At 45.0% G+C, this 17,681-nt stretch overlaps 1 protein-coding gene across 2 annotated transcripts in view; it reads right to left on the bottom strand.

The window, feature by feature from the left end:
* The window catches only part of GRIA1 (glutamate ionotropic receptor AMPA type subunit 1), a 323,216-nt gene that overhangs the window by 103,689 nt on the left and 201,846 nt on the right, over positions 1–17,681 (bottom strand). For both annotated transcript variants that reach the window (XM_047772335.1, XM_047772253.1), the window contains exon 8: positions 9,314–9,418. In XM_047772335.1, the coding sequence (XP_047628291.1) occupies positions 9,314–9,418 (105 nt within the window). The remainder of the gene's footprint in view (positions 1–9,313; positions 9,419–17,681) is intronic.

The raw sequence follows: 17,681 nt of genomic DNA, 5'->3' as shown, positions 1-17,681 counted from the left end.
AGCTCTGGGTTCCTCACCCTTGATTCAACAGTTTTTTTTTGTTTGTTTGTTTGTTTGTTTTGCTTTTTAGGGCTGCACCTGTGGCATATGGAGGTTCCCAGGCTAGGCGTTGAATTGGAGTTGAAGCTGCTGGCCTATGCCACGGCCACAGCAACACCAGTTCCGAGCCATGTCTGCGACCTACATCATAGCTCATGGCAACCCCAGATCCCCAACCCACTGAGCAAGGCCTGGGATCGAACGTGCATCCTCATGGATCCTAGTCAGATTCATTTCTGCTGCACCACAATGGGAACACCTCAACAGTCAACTTTGCTTTTAATCTATTTCACATATTGAGATTCCCCTTAAGAGTTCATTTTTAGAAGGAACCCTTTGGCTGAAAAATAAATGTTTAAAATCATTATTGTAGTATACCATGATGCAAGTTAAAAAAAAATCATTTCCCAAGTACTTTCCTAACCCTTACCACTTTTGCTCTTCACACTAGGCAAATAGCACAGACAGGCTTAGGATTATTTTGTCTGTTTTACAGATGAGCAAACTGAGGCTAAGGGAGGTCGGATGATCTAATTTATATTATGCAGATTATATAGCAGATTAGTGGCAGGGCATAGGAGCTAGGTCATGGACCTCAAGGTCAAATCATTTATATAATCAGTACAAACTTAGGAGATGATCTGGCAAATTGTCATTTTTCCCCCCATACATGATGCTAGAGTGTTTTCATGCCCTTCCCTTTTCCTTCCTCCTCCTTTTTCTTCCTTTCCTCCCTCCTTTCTTCCTTCTCCTCTCTTCACAATTAGTCATGGCTTTAGTTGTTCCTTCTTACACTATACAACCATCAATATCAAGGAAATTGCCTCCTTTGACATGCACCAAGTTCTTAAAAATCTATTGTGTTTTCATAGATTTTTTTTTTTTGGCTGCACCTGTGGCATGTGGAGGTTCCCAGGCAAGGGGTTAAATTGGTGCTGTAGCTGCTGGCCTACACCATAGTCATGACAGTGCGGGATCTGAGCCACATCTGCAACCTACACCACAGCTCTTGGCAATGCTGGATCCTTAGCCCACTGAGCAAGGCCAGGGATTGAACCTGCATCCTCATGGATGCTAGTCAGATTTGTTTCCGCTGAGCCACAATGGGGACTCCTTCATAGGTACTGTTCTAAAAAGTGGGAGCTTGATGGTCCAGAGATGGGTATCTGGCACATACATACATGGTTTAAAAGGCAGATTTCCTCATTACTAACTGTATGACCTTGGGCCAGTTACTTGACCTTAATGGTTTTTAGTTCCTGCTCTGCAGAATCGATACAACAGTACCTGTCTCATTGGGCTGCTGTGAGAACCAAATGGGTTAATGCAGGGACAACAATAAGCATAGTGCATAGTTCATATTTAGTTGTCAGTAAACTGAAAAATGATATTCAGCAGAGTAATGCTAAGTTGAAAGCTAACAGGCTTCTACACTGCAACGCATTTCAGTTTCCATTTGCTATAGAACATTGTCAGCCTCCAAAAAAAAGTATACATTATGGAGCATTTCTCAAACCCATTTGACAATGTAACCTTCATCACATGCAGAATGTCCTAGGATAAGTGGTGCAAAAATGACAAATACCACTCTAAAATCTCAAGTTATTTTGATAAAAGAGAGGGAGAAAAACAAGATCAATTGGTCCAGATCACATTTATATGACTTAGAAAGAGACTTTAATTTTGAAGAATAGCGATCCTTCAGAGCTAGTATCATAGCATTAATGTTAAACTGGTATCTATAAAAAATATTGCCTAGTGTGGCTTATATCAAAAGCTAGAGGAATAGTTAAGTGTCATAAACAGGTTTATTTTATTCCTAACCCGTTGGTAGGGAAATAAAACGATATCGCCAATCAGAAGAGCAGGGTGATGCCAAAACCCAGCTTGCAACTTAGAAGTCAGCAGGCTGAAAAGTCTGGTTCCACATTCTGATGAAAAGAAAGCTGGTAAAGAGTTTTGAAGACACACAGCCCTTCTGAGATGAGAGCACGCATTTCTCCTTCTTAGAGAAGTGGGTTGGATTATTATACAGCACTTTGATTCTTTCCTAAGGTTATGCAGGAACTTTGATCCTATCTGAGAGTAAATCAGAGCTAGGGGTTTGGTCAAAATTTGAGCCCACCACTCAGGAGAGGATAAAAAAATTCCGACAGTGAGAGGTCTTCCCCTGGGGCCAGTTATATTTTTTGATCTCCTGTTTTCAATCTACCTCTGAAGATTCTTTGGATATAGGAAATGAGTCTGGATGATAGATTAGATTTTCCTTCAGTGAGCAAAGTCTCAAAAGGAGAGGTTCATACAACAGTAAATTCTATGACTCTACCTTGCCCAGGCATCAAATCAAATGAACACATTTGCAGATCTATGCTGCCTCTGAAGCCACAACCCCTGACTTCCAAAAATGAGATCCATTATAATACATTTTTTCAAAGGAAGTCACCTATAGTAGCAAATACAACCTGCTAATCACCAAGGGTTCTTGTTCACCTTCCATAGCATACAGGTATGGTGAGAGTAGCTACCTGGACAGCAGTTGCATTCCCCAGCCCACCGTATGCCTAGGTGGGCCAGGTGATTATGTTGGCCAAGGGGATACTGCAGAAGTGATGCACAGCTCCCTGAGCCCGACTCTCCTGTGCTGTTCCTACTATCTTTTACCTTCTGCTGCTAGCTGATGTTAGGAGCCAGGGAGACCCAGACAGACTGTGGAGCTTCTATAAGCCCAAGTCTTAACCAGAGCCCTCAGTCCCCAAACTGGTTACTAGGTGAACAAAGAAGTTTATCTGTTACTGCACCGAGGGTTATCTTAACTAACACACTTAAAGAATCTGAACTTTAGAAGTTTATGTGTGACTTTATGTGAGTTCTGTTTGAGGTTTATTTCAATAAATTTGCCAGCATATTTTTTTTCTTGCTTGCTGGTTGATCTATGGAAATACGGGCCAGAGTAGTATGTTCCTGGGTTGCCCAGCAACATTCAATATGCTGCCCACTCATTCAATGAACAACCACTTGGAGTTCCCATCGTGGCTCAGCGGAAACGAATCTGACTAGCATCCACGATGATGCAGGTTTGATCCCTGGCCTTACTCAGTGGGTTATGGATCCGACATTGCCGTGAGCTGTGGTGCAGGCTGCAGATGAGGATCCTGAGTTGCTGTGGCTGTGGTGTAGGCCAGCAGCTACAGCTTCAAATTGACCCCTAACATGCGATCCTCCATGTGTGGCCCTAAAAAGATTTTTTTTTTTTTTTAAAGAACAACCACTTACTTGCATGTGCTCGCTATGAGTCAGTATACTGGAGGCAGTAAGAATATAACAGATAACACAACTATGTTTCTGTTTTAGAGAGCTGACATTTTAGTGGCAAGGAGGTAGAGAAAAGGGGAAGAAAGACAGTGCATATCTGGACCAGGGGGTCATCAAACTTTATCTTTAAAGAGCCAGACAGTAAATATATTAGGCTTTGTGGATCCTACAGTCTCTGTAGCCACTACACACCTCTGTTGTTATAGTGCAGAAGCAGCCATAGACAATCTCTAAACAAATGAGTTTGTCTGTATTCCAACAAAACTTTACTCATGGACACTGAAATTTTAACTTCATGTGATTTTCACATATCATGAAGTCACCATCTTTTGATTTATTTCAACCATTTAAAAATGTAAAAATCATTAGCTCATAGGCTGTGCAAAAAGAGACATTTGGCTGAATTTGGCCTGTAGGCTGAAGTTTGCCAACCCTAATCTAAATCAATAAACCAGCAAGCTCATATCAGAAGGGATAAGCACACGAAGAAAACAGATAGAGAATATGGAATTGTGCTGGGTGGATGGGGGCTTGGTCAGGGATGCCCTCTACAAAGTGACTTAACACGGGCCAGGACCTGAATGACAGGATAGACACAAGCACATGAAATTGCAGTGACGGGGAATGCCAGGTAAAGAAACCAAAGGGGCCAGGGTAGCTATGGAGTAGGGAGCTAGAGAAAGAGGAACGAGGGCTGATGTCAGAGGGATGTGGCATCTGGGGTTCTGAAGGCCAAGGTAAGGAGTTAATATTACATTTTACCTGCAGTCAGAGGCCAGTCAAAAGCTTTAATCAGAGATGCAATACAACCTGATATATATTTGAAAATTATTATCCCAGCTGTTGTGTTAGAACAATGGCCTTATAGAGAGGCAAGAACATGGACAGCAGGATTAATGACCTGCAAGGAGGCTCATGAGTGAGTGCAGGCAGGTGTAGAGACAGGAGGTAGATGGGTTCCAGGCTAGGAGTTTACAACTAGCCTCCTGTTTATATTTTTTGAGGCAGGAGACAGGTAGGCTCCAGGATAGACATTTACAACCAGCTACCTGCTCATATTTCGAGACAGAAGTAACAATAGGAACAAGGTAAATAACTAGACTTTGTCTTCTATGGACCCTTTAAACAATGGTAATAGCAGGGGGAGAGAGGGGCTAAGCCCTCCATGGGCAAAAGATCAAGGGGTCACATACTTCCCATCCTTGGGGTCAGGGAGACCCCCAGCTACACACATGCAGAAAGACTCCTCAGGGTCAGAAAGGGAGGGGCACCAGGCCTTAATAAGTCCTGCTAACCTACCTATAGGCCTTTGCTCTGGAATCCATCTTGGCTGGAATCCATATGCACATGCATTTTGGGCACGGCCCTGAGTCCAGTCCGGTGTGAGAGATAAAACAAGATAATTGGCCAGAAGAAAATAAGGACCTGGAAGAACTGCCCCTATAGAAGTGACTGAAATCTCCCCTTTGGCAGGCTTCCCAATAGCGAGGGGATCCACGCTCCTCTCAGAATGTGCTTTTTTGCCTCTAAACTGCTTCCCCATGTGCTCTCCCACATGTGTTGTGCCCCTGATGATAAACCTTGTACCTGTTCATACAGTTTTGCCTCCTTGAAATATCCTTGCTTTTGATGGGGGCAAGAACCAGGGAAGCTTTGCTTTCAGCCTTCTAGCCCTGGTGGTCTAGTGGCTAGGAACCTAGATTTCACCCAGGCTGCCCAGATTCAATTCCGGAGCAGGGAATTCAGATCTTGTTTCCAGCCATGGCTTACTGCTATCTCTCTGAGAACAGTGTGGCAGGCGGCTTGGACTCTGGGCATAACAGTGGAAGTGGAGAGAAGTGTTTGGATTGAAGCTCTGTCTTAGAGTTGCTACAAGATTCAGTATGCCCAAAGTTGTACAGAAAGGATTTAAAGGACATCTAGACTGGAGGGCTGTGAATTCTTTAGGAAGTTAAACTACTTTTGATATCAGGAGGACTTTGTGTCACTTTCTTTCCAGCTTAGTCTTTCCAGTTATCCTTGGGTCAAAACTGGGGACAGGGCAGGGGACTCAAATTAAGTTAAAATGAGACTTGGCCATTTCAAGTTCAAAATAAGCTATTGGACCAATGGCGATGGGCAAAGCCCGTTAAATCAGCAATGCTGGTCTCTTGATGAAAGATCTTCCAAAATTTTCCCTACACATCTCTCTTGGCAGCCTTCTATTGGAGTCTGTAAATGCTAGTTGAATCTGACAGTGTATTTTATGTGGATAAAGTCAGCACCCCACGGTCAAGCAGAATCTCTGAATGGGATTTCCTGAGGATATAGCTTTAGTGGAGCCATTGCCCATTCTGACATCTGAAACTCCTAAGCATATGATGGATGCATGTTTACTGCACACACATTTCAATAGGATGTAAAATTGGACCTAGATACCTAGAGGGGGTGCTGGCAGATCCATGGTCAGGAAATGTGCCTAAAGATCAGGAGAGTATCCCCAAGGCCCCCAGTCACGAAGCAACAGGATCTCTTTGTTACATGCAGCAGGTGAGGCCACGCACTGTTCACTGAAACCAGCACAATGAGGTCAACTGTGAATCTGAGAAATTACTTTGTTAAGAGGCTGATTGAGTAAAAGGCCTGAAGCCACAGATGCAGAGGAATTGATTTTTGGAAAGTCAGATTCCCTGTAAACAAAGGATGCTTAAGCCCACATTCTAAGGAAGGATTTAGTTGTTGGAATGTAAATTGAAAAACAGCTGTGGGATCTGAAAAATAAAGCACAACCATTTGCTTCTGGATTTTTAAGGTTACTCTGTTCTTTCTGTTCGCTGATTTATCTATTCCATGGGCTTGCACAGCCTGACTCACCCAAACTCACCACTGACATAAAAATCCTGTGGCCTAAAGAAGGCATTTGAAACAAACAAACAAAAAATGAAACAAAACATGGGCTGAATGTGCACTACAAGCTGGGGGCTCCTTTTGGAAATCCCTTGCTATAGGCAAGGGGGTAGCAGATATTTCATTCAATGCTGACAGCAACTTTGTGAGGTCAAGGGCATTATTCCTCTTTTGCCCCTTTCGGAGATGATATAACTGAGGTCCAGGGAGGATAAATGAGCTCAAGGTCATATGCTTAATAAAGAGTAAGGCAGAAACTTAATTCCAGGTATGTCTCTAAAGCCCAAGCTTGTAACCATCCTGCCAGTGTTTTTCACCAAGCCACTATGAGCACCATGAGTCCCGCAGGCTGGGGATGAAGAGCATAAGCAGAGCTGTTCAGGAGAACCTGCTGGATGATGGAAATGATCCACATCTGTGCTGTCTGGCACGGCAGCCACTCGTCACCCTGTGACTGTGGAGCACTTGGCATGTGGCTAGTGCAGCTGAAGGACTGCCTTTTAAATGTCCATTACTTAGAATTAAATTTAAACAGCCATCCAAGGCTAGTGGCAACCGTCTTTAACAGTGCAGGCATAGAGAACCAGTTTGAGAGATTAAGACTTGGTTGGTCTTCAATGCACCAGGCCCGGTCCCCAGAACTTCTGCACTCATTTTATCATTTAATCCTGTCATTAAATTCTCCATGAGCCTGTGAGATCAGAATTGCTATGGTGACCCCCAGTTAAACTCAAAGAATCTGATTTCCTTGTGCAGAATAACAGACTGGTAAGTGATGATGCCAGGATTCAGTCTCAGAACTTCAGAGCTAAGACTTGGATCCAGGACACACTCCTAGCTTTACAGCATGTATGCAATGCCTCTTACCCACTACGCTGTGCCACCTCGAGGAAGTAGGAATGTGATGAAGGCCACAGACAGTAAAATAGAGGCTGCCACGGGGCATTTCAAAGAGCCCAGGGAAGGCTTCCCTAGGGAGAGACATTTACTCTGAGTGCTGCAGGCTGCAGAGGAACTGGCCAAGCCAAAGGAGGGGAAGGGGTAGAGGGTCATTCCCAGGCAGTGGGAGCACATTTGAGGGCTGGAGGTGAGAAAGAGCATGGCATATTCTGGGATGTGACAGTCAGTTGGAATGACTGGGTGTAAAGAAGAAGGAAGTGTCAATGGGTCGAGGCCAGAGAAATTGGCAGAGGCCAGAGCACACAGAGTCTGGTAGAATTCTGCTTGTTTTTTCCAAGGATTTGAATGTTCTAAGATTTTTAATATGTAAATATGGTATATATTACAAATATATGTGCAAACTATTTTTCACCCGTACTTCTGTATGGAAAGTGGAGTGGACATGAACAAGTGTAGACTAGGAGAAGATGGTTAACTCCATCAATAATAAACATCATTCTCATGCTTACTTTGCTATCTCTCAGGAATAACAGTGGCATTCTAGTTTATAAAAAATTTTTTAACCACTGTAATTTTTAAAATGAAAGTATGGTTGAATTACAATGTTTCAGATGTAAAGATTCAGTTACATATATATGTGTATACATATATTATACATATATACATACATATATTCTTTTTTAGAGTCTCTCCATTATAGGTTATTACAAAATATTGAAACTAGTTTTCTGTGCTACAGTAGGTCTTTGTTGTTTATCTATTTTGTATACAGTAGTGTGCATCTGTTAATCCCAAATTCCCAATTTATCCTTCCCCCTGCTTCCCCCTTTGCTAATCATAAGTTTGTTTTCTACATCTGTGAGTCTATTTCTGCTTTGTAAATAAGTTCATTTGTATCATCTTTTAGATTCCATATAAAAGTGGTATCATTTAGTATTTGTCTTTCTCTGTCTTACTTCACTTGGTATGAGAATCTCTAGTTCCATCCATGTTACTGCAAATGGCATTTCATTTTTTATGACTGAGTAATATTCCATTGTGCAGATGTACCACATCTTCTTTATCCATTCCTCTGTCAATGGACATTTAGGTTGTTTCCATGTCTTGACTATTATAATAGTATTGCCATGAACATGGGGGGCATGTATCTTTTCTTTTTTTATTTTCAGGGCCACACCCCGTATATGGAAATTCCCAGGCTAGGGGTTAAATTGGAGCTACAGCTGCTGGCCTACACCACAGCCACAGCAACACAGGACCCCAGCTGCGTCTGCAACCTATACCATGGCTCACAGAAATGCTGGATCCCTGACCCACTGACTGAGACCAGGATTGGAACCCTATCCTCATGGACACTAATCGGATTCATTTCTGCTGTGCCACAATGGGAACTCCACCATGTATCTTTTCTAATTGTAGTTTTCTCTGGATATATGCCCAGGAGTGGAATTGCCGTATCATATGGCAACTCTCATTTTAGATTTCTTTCCTTCCTTTCTTCCTTCCTTCCTTTTTCTTTCTAGGGCTTCGCCTGAAGCCTATGGAAGTTCCCAAGCTAGGGGTCAAATTAGATCTGCAGCTGCTGAACTACCCCCAGCCACAGCAATGTGGGATCTGAGCCATGTCTAGGACCTACACCATAGCTCAGGGCAATGCTGGATCCTTAACCCGCTGAGTAAGGCCAGGAGTGGAACCTGCATTCTCATGGATTAATCAAGTTCTTAACCTACTGTGCTGCAGTGGAACTGCCTTGTTTTAGTTTTTTAGAGAATCTCTATACCATTCTCCATAGTGGCTGCACCAATTTATATTCCCACCAACAATATAGGAAGTTTCCCTTATCCCATCAGTGGCATTTTATACACATCTAATACTTGGTATTATCAGAGTACTTTCCCATCCCCTGGATCTTCACAAGCACGCTAAGACAAAGGTAGACATTTTTTTTAAAATCTCCATTTTGCAGAGGAGTCAATGTATTCTCAGAGGAAGGAACCGATTTTCCCAAAGTTCCAGCTGGTAAGTAGCAGAGTTGAGGCTAGAATCCTCATCTCTAAGGATGCATCTCCTCTAAGGGATCCAGTCCAGGAAAGTGGGCTCCCACGGCCCTCAGCCTTGGCCCAATTCTCTGCTCAACCCTGTCCTCCTTGAGGAAGGGAGGCAAAGGGACCTTTACCTTTCGGATGCCGTCATGCTTCATTTCGATCACATGGAGGGTGTAGTTGGTCCGGCGTCCTTTCTCATTAAATTGCACATTTCCTGTCAAGCCTTCAAAACGCACCTGGAAAATAAAGCCAGGTGGTGAGCAGTGAACTCAGAAGTTGCACTTCATGTTTGCTTTTTCTGATGAAGTCAAAGTCCAGAGCCTTAGAAACTTACCTGGCATGAAGTCTAGGAGTAGCATGAATATTAAACATCTCTCTACTCCCTTGTCTATAGCAGGCATTGATTGCTCTTAGAGCACAGTTTTCTTTCCTACTAAACTGAGATTTATCCTGAAAACTTTTCCATTCATTGTTTTAGGCAAACGATGACAAGGATCAAAGTGGGTCCTAATAGGAAATCTAGGTGCCGTCCCCAATCAGACTCCCCCATCAGCACCACCCCTGCAAGCACCACCACCACCATCATGGGCATCATCACATCTTCGGATGTGGAAACTGAAGGAGGTCCACAAAGGAGGGGACTGGTGCACCATCCCTGAAAGGTCAGAAGAAGACTCAGGACCGGGAGCTGGCCTTGGGCTATGCCTCAGTATAGTTTATTAGTTCCTTTGTGAGAGCAGGGAATAAAATACTTGGGAGTATAAAGACCTAGAATTGGGAGGCCTGGATTTTAATTGCAGCTTTCCTCTGAAAAGCCAAGCGACTAGGTGATTTTCTTCTCTAGTGTCCAAAATTTCTGCTCCATCTACGTTACATGACACAGTAAGTGTGAAAGTGCTGTGCAAAAGTTAAAGCACCTGAGGAGACCCTTTGTGACAAGACCAGAGCATGTAGGGCTTTACACAGGCCTATGACGGTTAAAACAAGATTTGTACTGGAACCCTTCTCCCAAATATACTACATGGGATTTCTACCTTCAAGCTCATGTTAAAGGCCCATGTGGTCAACATAGGGGATCAAAGACCTTTGGGACCAAGCCTACTGCTCTGGAGGTGACCAATAAAATTAGGGATGAGTCTAGCTCAGGTGTATCATCCGCTCAGGTACAAGAAATCACATTCTCCAATGACATATCACTTGTCCTCAGATTAGTCCGGCCTAAGGCCAGTACAATGGCTCTCTACTTCTAACCAGTATGACCCTGGCCCTGTAACCCAGCATTGTTTATTTTCCCTCTCTTCAAGCAGCTTGAAAGAAGCCTTGGCGTTCACCTGTGGCACAGCAGGTTAAGGACATGACATTGTCACTGTAACTGTAGTGGCTTGTGTCACTGCTGTGGCTCGAGTTTAATCCCTGGCCCACCAAAAAAAAAAAGAAAGAAAGAAAGAAAGAAATGAAGCCTTGTAGGGTTTTATCTTTTTCTGACAGTGAGTGACCAGACCCTCTGCCTTTAGAAGGTATAAGAATAGTTGGAGTGTGTGTTGATTTGAGGATTTGAGTGTGTTGGGGGGGGGAGAGGGAGAGAGAGGGAAAGGAAGAAAGGAAGGAAGGAAGAGAGAGAGAAAGAAGGGAAGGAAGAAAAGGAAAGAAAGACAGGACGACAGGAAGGAAGAAAGCAAGCCTGTGTTCCCTCAGGCCGACTCTCTGATCACCTCCTGGTCCTGGCCTGAAGTCTCAGTGGGGAGGGCACGACAGGCCCAGAGCACGGAACACTTACACCACAGACTCTTCACTCTCTCAGATGAAATCTGGGCAAGTTCTCGCTCTGGAAAAGTCTAGGCTGGCTTTGCTTTTCAAAGAGAGAGAAAAGCAGAGAGCCAGCTGCAAGGAATAAGATAAGAGCAATTCCAGTCAGTCGGCACCTGTGCCACCTTCTCACCCTGGTCACCTCCTGTCCATCTCTAGCTTCACATTTCTTTTCTTTTCTTTTTTTTTTTTTTTGTCTTTTTGCTATTTCTTGGGCCGCTTCCGCGGCATATGGAGATTCCCAGGCTAGGGGTCCAATCGGAGCTGTAGCCGCCAGCCTACGCCAGAGCCACAGCAACAAGGGATCCGAGCCGCGTCTGCAACCTACACCACAGCTCACGGCAATGCCGGATCCCCAACCCACTGAGCAAGGGCAGGGACCGAACCCGCAACCTCATGGTTCCTAGTCAGATTCGTTAACCACTGCGCCACGACGGGAACTCCTCTAGCTTCACATTTCTTGAGGTTCACAATAGGGTTGCTACACGCCAGCTTACGTGACTCATTTGGAAAAACAGGCTGGGAGAGGTGTGCAGATGACTGGCTGGCTGACCGATCTGCCCAGACAGAAAGGAGAGTTGTTAATGATTCAGATGGGCATCTCCTTTTGGCCCTGGTCTCAGGTATCACACTTATCATCATATTCATATGTCAAATTGCACAATGTCCCTAGGACTCAGTTTCCCTTTTTTTTTTTTTTTTTTTTTTTTAGGGCTGCACCCGTGGCACATAGAGGTTCCCTGGCTGGGGGTCTATTCAGAGGTGCATCTGCCAGCCTACACAACAGCCACAGCGATGCTGAATCCAAGCCATGTCTGTGACCTACACCAGAGGTCACGGCAACCCTCGATCCTCAACCCACTGAACGAGGCCAGGGATTGAACCTGAATTCTCATGGATAGTAGTTGGATTCGTTTCTGCTGCACCACAATGGGAACTCCAAATGAGATATTTTTTGATCAATGCCTGCCCTTATGGTGAGTATTCAACGAAGTCCAGCATTGTTTTTACTGTAACCAATAGTGTCATTAATACGCCGATGATTTCACAAGTGTTGACGAAGCCTGTCCACACATATTCTTCATCTCCTTTCATAGGAACCCCCGGGGAGAGGCCGGTTAGAGATCAGAATCTTCACTCATGTGGGAGAAACCCAAGACTTAGGACTTACATGTGTCTGAGGCAGGCCTGAAAACCAGAGCTTCCAAGAGCATCTGGTTACTTCACTTAATAGACCAAGTGGCCTCTCAAACAGAGGATGACACTACTGTCCTGAAGCTCAGAGAGGCGACCCAGAAATACGCAAAGCCGTGCGTTCTACTTGCCTCCCACTGCCTCCCACTCTCACAGCTGGACATCTCCCAAGCCGTGCTCTGTTGATGCCTAATTATGGGACCGTGTGTAAATAACTACACTTATCTGTTTCTTGATCTCCTCTTCAGAGAACTGAAGGGCTTAGCATGTTGTCTGGGACATCAGTGTTCAAGACATAGTGTCTTTCACTTAAGTGATGGTGAAGGTGGTGATGAAGATAAGGACGGCCACTGCTACCAGCCTATGTATGGTCAGAGGTAAGGAAAATAAGTTGTAACACGGAGGCCTGGGGTCTGAGAAGTCATTATCTCAGAATAGGGGACTCTTTCAGCAGAAATGAGGGTCTTCTCACTGTCATTTTCACAAGCCCTTCCAAAAAAAAATCAGTAGTGGCAAAATTCCTGTGACCCTTGCATTGTCACAATGTGATCACAAGAAGGTGCTTATCTGATGCTCACAGAAACCCAGTGAGTAGCAAGAACAGATGTTATTTCGCTCCAATTTACAGACAGGATTATTGAGATCCCGAACCTCACACTTGGGTTCAGGATTCACAGTAAATCATGAATGGCCTGGAATAGCTGAAGACTCTTACCTTTTTAGTTGGAGAAGCCAAGATTCACACACACTGAGATAAAGCAAAGTATGGGCAAGAGGGTGTCCCAGAATTACCCTTCGGTGATGCCAGAACAAGGGGCAGTCAAGAGCATGGATTAGCCCCAAACCATTTAATCAGTCAGAGGAATAAGCTTCTCAGAGGCGTATGCTTTGGGCACGTGTGGAAACTGCTGTCCTGTCCAGCAGAACTGGGCCTCTGAGCCCTCACTCCCCACCTGCAGCCCCATTTTGGCATGGCTGGGGTCACACTGAGGGAAATCTGGAGTTTCCTCTTAGTTCCTGCCACCTGAAACTCTCATCACTGACCTGGCACCTGGGGACTCCCCTCTGTGAATGATGGAGGATTAACTTTGGATATTCTGTAAATGGTATTGGGTGCCAGCTCAGAGTCTGCACCTGTGAGATGCTGAAGCATAACTTGTCTTTCCTGCTTGGTGCCGGGAGAGGGCTGGTTAGTGTTTCTACCACTTGAGCCACTAACACTGTGGACTCCTCCATGCCATCCCTGGGTCAGGCATTGGAGATGCTCTGTACCCAGGGCTTCTACAACCTGTTTGTGGCTGCCTTGAGGTGGACCTCTTCTTTTGGCCTCTCATCCTAATATTCCCTGGGTGGGAAGTCAGAGCCTGTGGACTAGGTCCCAGATGACCCCATTCTGGTTATTCTAGCCAGGGCAAGTCTCAGGACCCCTCTGAGCTTCCACTGTTTCACCTGAACAACGGGAATAATCCTCCTCCAACTATCTCATGCAGTTGCCCTGAAGTGCAAAGAAGCTGTTATATTATTATTTTTTTTTCAAAAATTTAAGCCTTGAGACAAGCCAGTAAGGGAGGCAGCGCTAAGAGGATTATATCCATTTAAGAGATGAGGAAGTTGATGCCAGAACAGTTGAGCAATTAACCAGATTCCCCAGATAGTGCTTAGTAAAGCCATGGTGAGAACCCAGCTCTTTGCCTAACTCACTAATAGCCAAGGACGATGCCCACACGTCCTCATTTGTACCTTCACTCTAGTCTCCTGTTGGGTATCTTTATATCCTCACCTAGATCCTCCCAAACCCGAATCACTCTTTGTTCAAATTCACCTGTCCTTTAACGCACACGTGACCACCCATCTCCGTTTGCTTGGGATCGTCCCAGTTTACATTTCTTATTCTGGAATAACTGGTAGTAGCTCTCCCTTTCACTCTTAAGTGTCCCAGTTTGGATGACAAATTATAGGGTCACCCTACATAAAGCCCCAGTCCCATTCCTGTAGGAAGCCTGGCCAATGCCCACACTCCTCAGTCATGGCATTCTTTTCTGACAATCCACTGTACCGGGAGCCTGGCTATGTTATTCAGCCCTAATCCACACCTTTATGGCAATTATTCTCAGGAGCTTGTCTTTCCTTCAAAACTGGGTCTTGAGTCCCGAAATGTATGAACTGTATCTTACAGCCATTCTACCCACACCTCCCCAGACCTCATCTAGTGAAGTGCCACATAAACCTTCACTTTGATATGTGTGATCCTTGGCTGGCAAATTGCAAACACAAAGGGTAAGAGGGCTAATCATGGTTCAGAGCAGGGATTCTTCAGCTGAGGTCCTTGGTTGGGCTCCCAGAAGTGTCTATGGTCTATCTGACTTCTGGTCATTGAAAAATAGGTGTGTGCATGTGTGCATGTGTTCTGGGGAAAAAGGTACAAAGTTGTTTTTTTTTTCCCCTATCATATCAAGGGAACTATGACCTCCCCAAATGCTAAAAGCCTGGCTTAGGGGCTGGATGTTTTCTGCCAGCTGGAAGCTGACTTAGGGGTACCCTAAGTCTCCTCCTTTCTAGAGTGCTGAGGGCTTCCAGGATGTGGTCTCATTATTATGAATGACTTCTTGGATGTCAGGCAGGGGGCCGGCAGGGAGCTTATTAGCTTCACTCTGGAGCTGGGGAAATTATAGCAGGGTGGGGGGGCAAGGTGCACAGATATTAGCCAGGGCCATGTGCTGTTGCTGGCTGGGCCATAGCTCTTGTGTATCTCACCTGCTGGCATAGGCCTTCAAGCCTTCAGAGCAAAGCAGTTATGGATGCAATGAGGTAGCAAGGAGATGTGGTTGGAGTCCCACTTTTACCACTAACTAGCTGTATAATTTGGGAACATTTTGAAACATCTTTGAATCTATAAAGCACAAATAGTAAAACCAGCTACCTCAGAGTGTTATGTTGAGGATTCAGTGAGGTCACATGTGGAGAACAGGTTCAGAACCTCGTGCATAGTAAGCCCTGAACAGATCGTAGCTGGAGTTACCATTATCTTTAGGATAATGTGCTTACTCCTCCTGGCCTAACTCACAGACATCCCGGCTCAACCACAAGCTGAACCAAAGGTCCCTCCCCATGGGTGACCCAAAGTTTGGGGGTCAGGGCAGAAGAGATTCCAAGGACCAAATATTACTTGGATTTATCCAGTTTACGGTAGACACACGCCTGCTTCCTCATGGCATGGCTATTTTAAAAGTTGGGCCTAGAGGGTGAAATGGCTGGAAAGTGGCCATGACTTGTGTGGAAGGCCTCGGAGCTCAGTATTCCCAAGCAAAGGGCTCTGGGATTATAGAACAGGTCTGGGACAGGAGGAGGAGCTCTGGATGGGAGTCTGGTCCAGCATCTGCTGTTCAGCTGCTGTGCGATGCTGGGTGAGTCACTGCCCACTCTGGGTGGGCTGTTTCATCTGTAATATAGGGAAAAATGTGAGTTGTAACTTTTAAGGTCTGTTTCAGCAATATATGTTTTGTGATTCAAGGCAACTAACAAAGATTTGAAAATAATTGGTTTGTACAGCTGATCTTAAGATCAGAATGTTGGTTCTTTTTTTTTTTTTTTTTTTGGTTTGGTGGCTAGTTGTCCCTGCCTCTAAGAGAGACTAAGGGAGACTAAGGGAGTTTCTTGAGGAGAGGTCTTGCCTTCTCTTATTGTCCCCAGAGCTCAGCCCCAGGCCAGAGCACACAGTAGGCTCTCAGGGGAAACAGGCTGGTACATACATGTCTTGACTCAAGACTACAGAGGAGACCACTATTTTTTGACTAAGGCGACTACCTCCTTGCAAAGCCCACTGAAGGCAGAAAAGAACAAGGAGGAGGATGTTACAACTAGAAAGACGTGGGTTAGACCTTAAAAAAAAAAAAATGGAAGCTTAGAATTTTTAGAGCTAGTTGAGACCCAGAAGTTGTCTCTCTCACTGCCTCACTGTCATGGATGAGGAAAGGGGAGGGTGTAGGAGATCTGAATGAGTATTTCAAGGTCACCCAGAGACTAATGGGCACAGCTGGACTTGAAACCTGGCTCTGCTGATTTAGAGCTCTCTTGCCACCCGTGCCATCTCTAGGCTTTATTAACTGTCACGATGGTGTCAGAACATCCTTCCAGGGGTGTCCTTAGGATGGGAGAGGTAAGGGAGCTGGAAGGGTTGTGAAGCTGAGGGCAAGGCCCTAGGATCTTCTGAAATCAGCTTCACATTGCAAACAGAATCTGTCTCGACTGTAGAGTCTCGAAGAGCATTTTAAATAGGCCAAAAGGCAGGTACTGCACCTTCAGTAATCATCCAGAAGCTTGGCGGGGGAGGGGGAGGTGTCTGCTCTTTCTGCCTAGTGATTCAGGGCCACCCCGCACAGAGATGGGGGAGAACAGAAAGGGATGCGGGCGGACCCCTGAGTCTGATCCTCCTGTGGTTACAGGGCAGCTGCTTCACTTCATTCCAAAGGACAGACGTATGAATTCTCCTCCAGATAAAGGCACTTCGTCGAAGCTGAAGAACAGCTGGTGATGTACCTTTTTTGTCTCTCCAGGTTGTGAGAATTGCTAGAGCTGTGCCCACGTGGTTGGAAAACAAATGGGAAGAGTTGGCTATTTTGCTCTCCATTTCTCCCTCATTCAGATACACTCCTCTCCTCCGCTGAGAGGCCAAATTCACCTTCTGTTGAATGTAGTCTTAAAAGTAGCTGGTCTTACCTAGCCAACTCTTGGGTGGGGAGGGCAGATCCTGAGGGTCACTGACACCGAAGTACCTTGCTGTTGTTGGCTTGCTTTGACATTCCTTTGCAGGGAGCACTGCCTCTTTCTGCAGTCTCCCTTGGAAATACAGCCTCTCTATCAAGAGGCATCAGAGGCATCCTATGGTGCTCTCTGTCAAGAGTTCGAGAACCACAGCCTGGGCTCGAGGTGCTTCTAGAAACTTCTAGAGACTTCTAGGAACTCAGAGAATGATAAAACTGAGAGCAAGTCCTCAGAATCTTTTAAACCAGGGAAGTTAAATATATGGCCCATGTGAACCTCTGCTCATCTTACTTCCACAGAAGACACCTCATTGATTGAATACTTATACTCCCCCCTCTTGAATCTGGGTTCAGGCTCAGAAGCCTTTGCACAGGCAAGTGATTGGAGGGGCCCGACCATTTTCTATTCCCGTTCTTTACCTATTCTTAAGTGCAAACAAAATTGATAACTGCTATATTGAGAAGCAAGAAAATAGAATCAGGAGTACTGAGAAACATTTTGAGGGTCCTATCATGAGATGCTCAAAGAGAGCAAAGGTAATGAAGAAATCCCAAAAATCAGGTCAAGTGGGGAGAGTCTCCAAGAGACTGCTAAAATGCTTTTATTTCATCCTGGTGTAGCTTAACCCCTTTCCAAATACAGAATCACTGGCTTCCCCTTTTAGCATAACCCCTAATCAGAAAACAGAGGTTCTGGGATAACAGAAGCGACTCTCCCATACTATAGGGTTTTTTGTTT

The sequence above is a fragment of the Phacochoerus africanus genome, chromosome 1, assembly GCF_016906955.1.
Source record: "Phacochoerus africanus isolate WHEZ1 chromosome 1, ROS_Pafr_v1, whole genome shotgun sequence".
In the NCBI taxonomy this organism is placed as follows: domain Eukaryota; kingdom Metazoa; phylum Chordata; class Mammalia; order Artiodactyla; family Suidae; genus Phacochoerus; species Phacochoerus africanus.
Note: the sequence above shows the minus strand (reverse complement) of the source record. Positions and strands in the feature narration are given on the sequence as shown.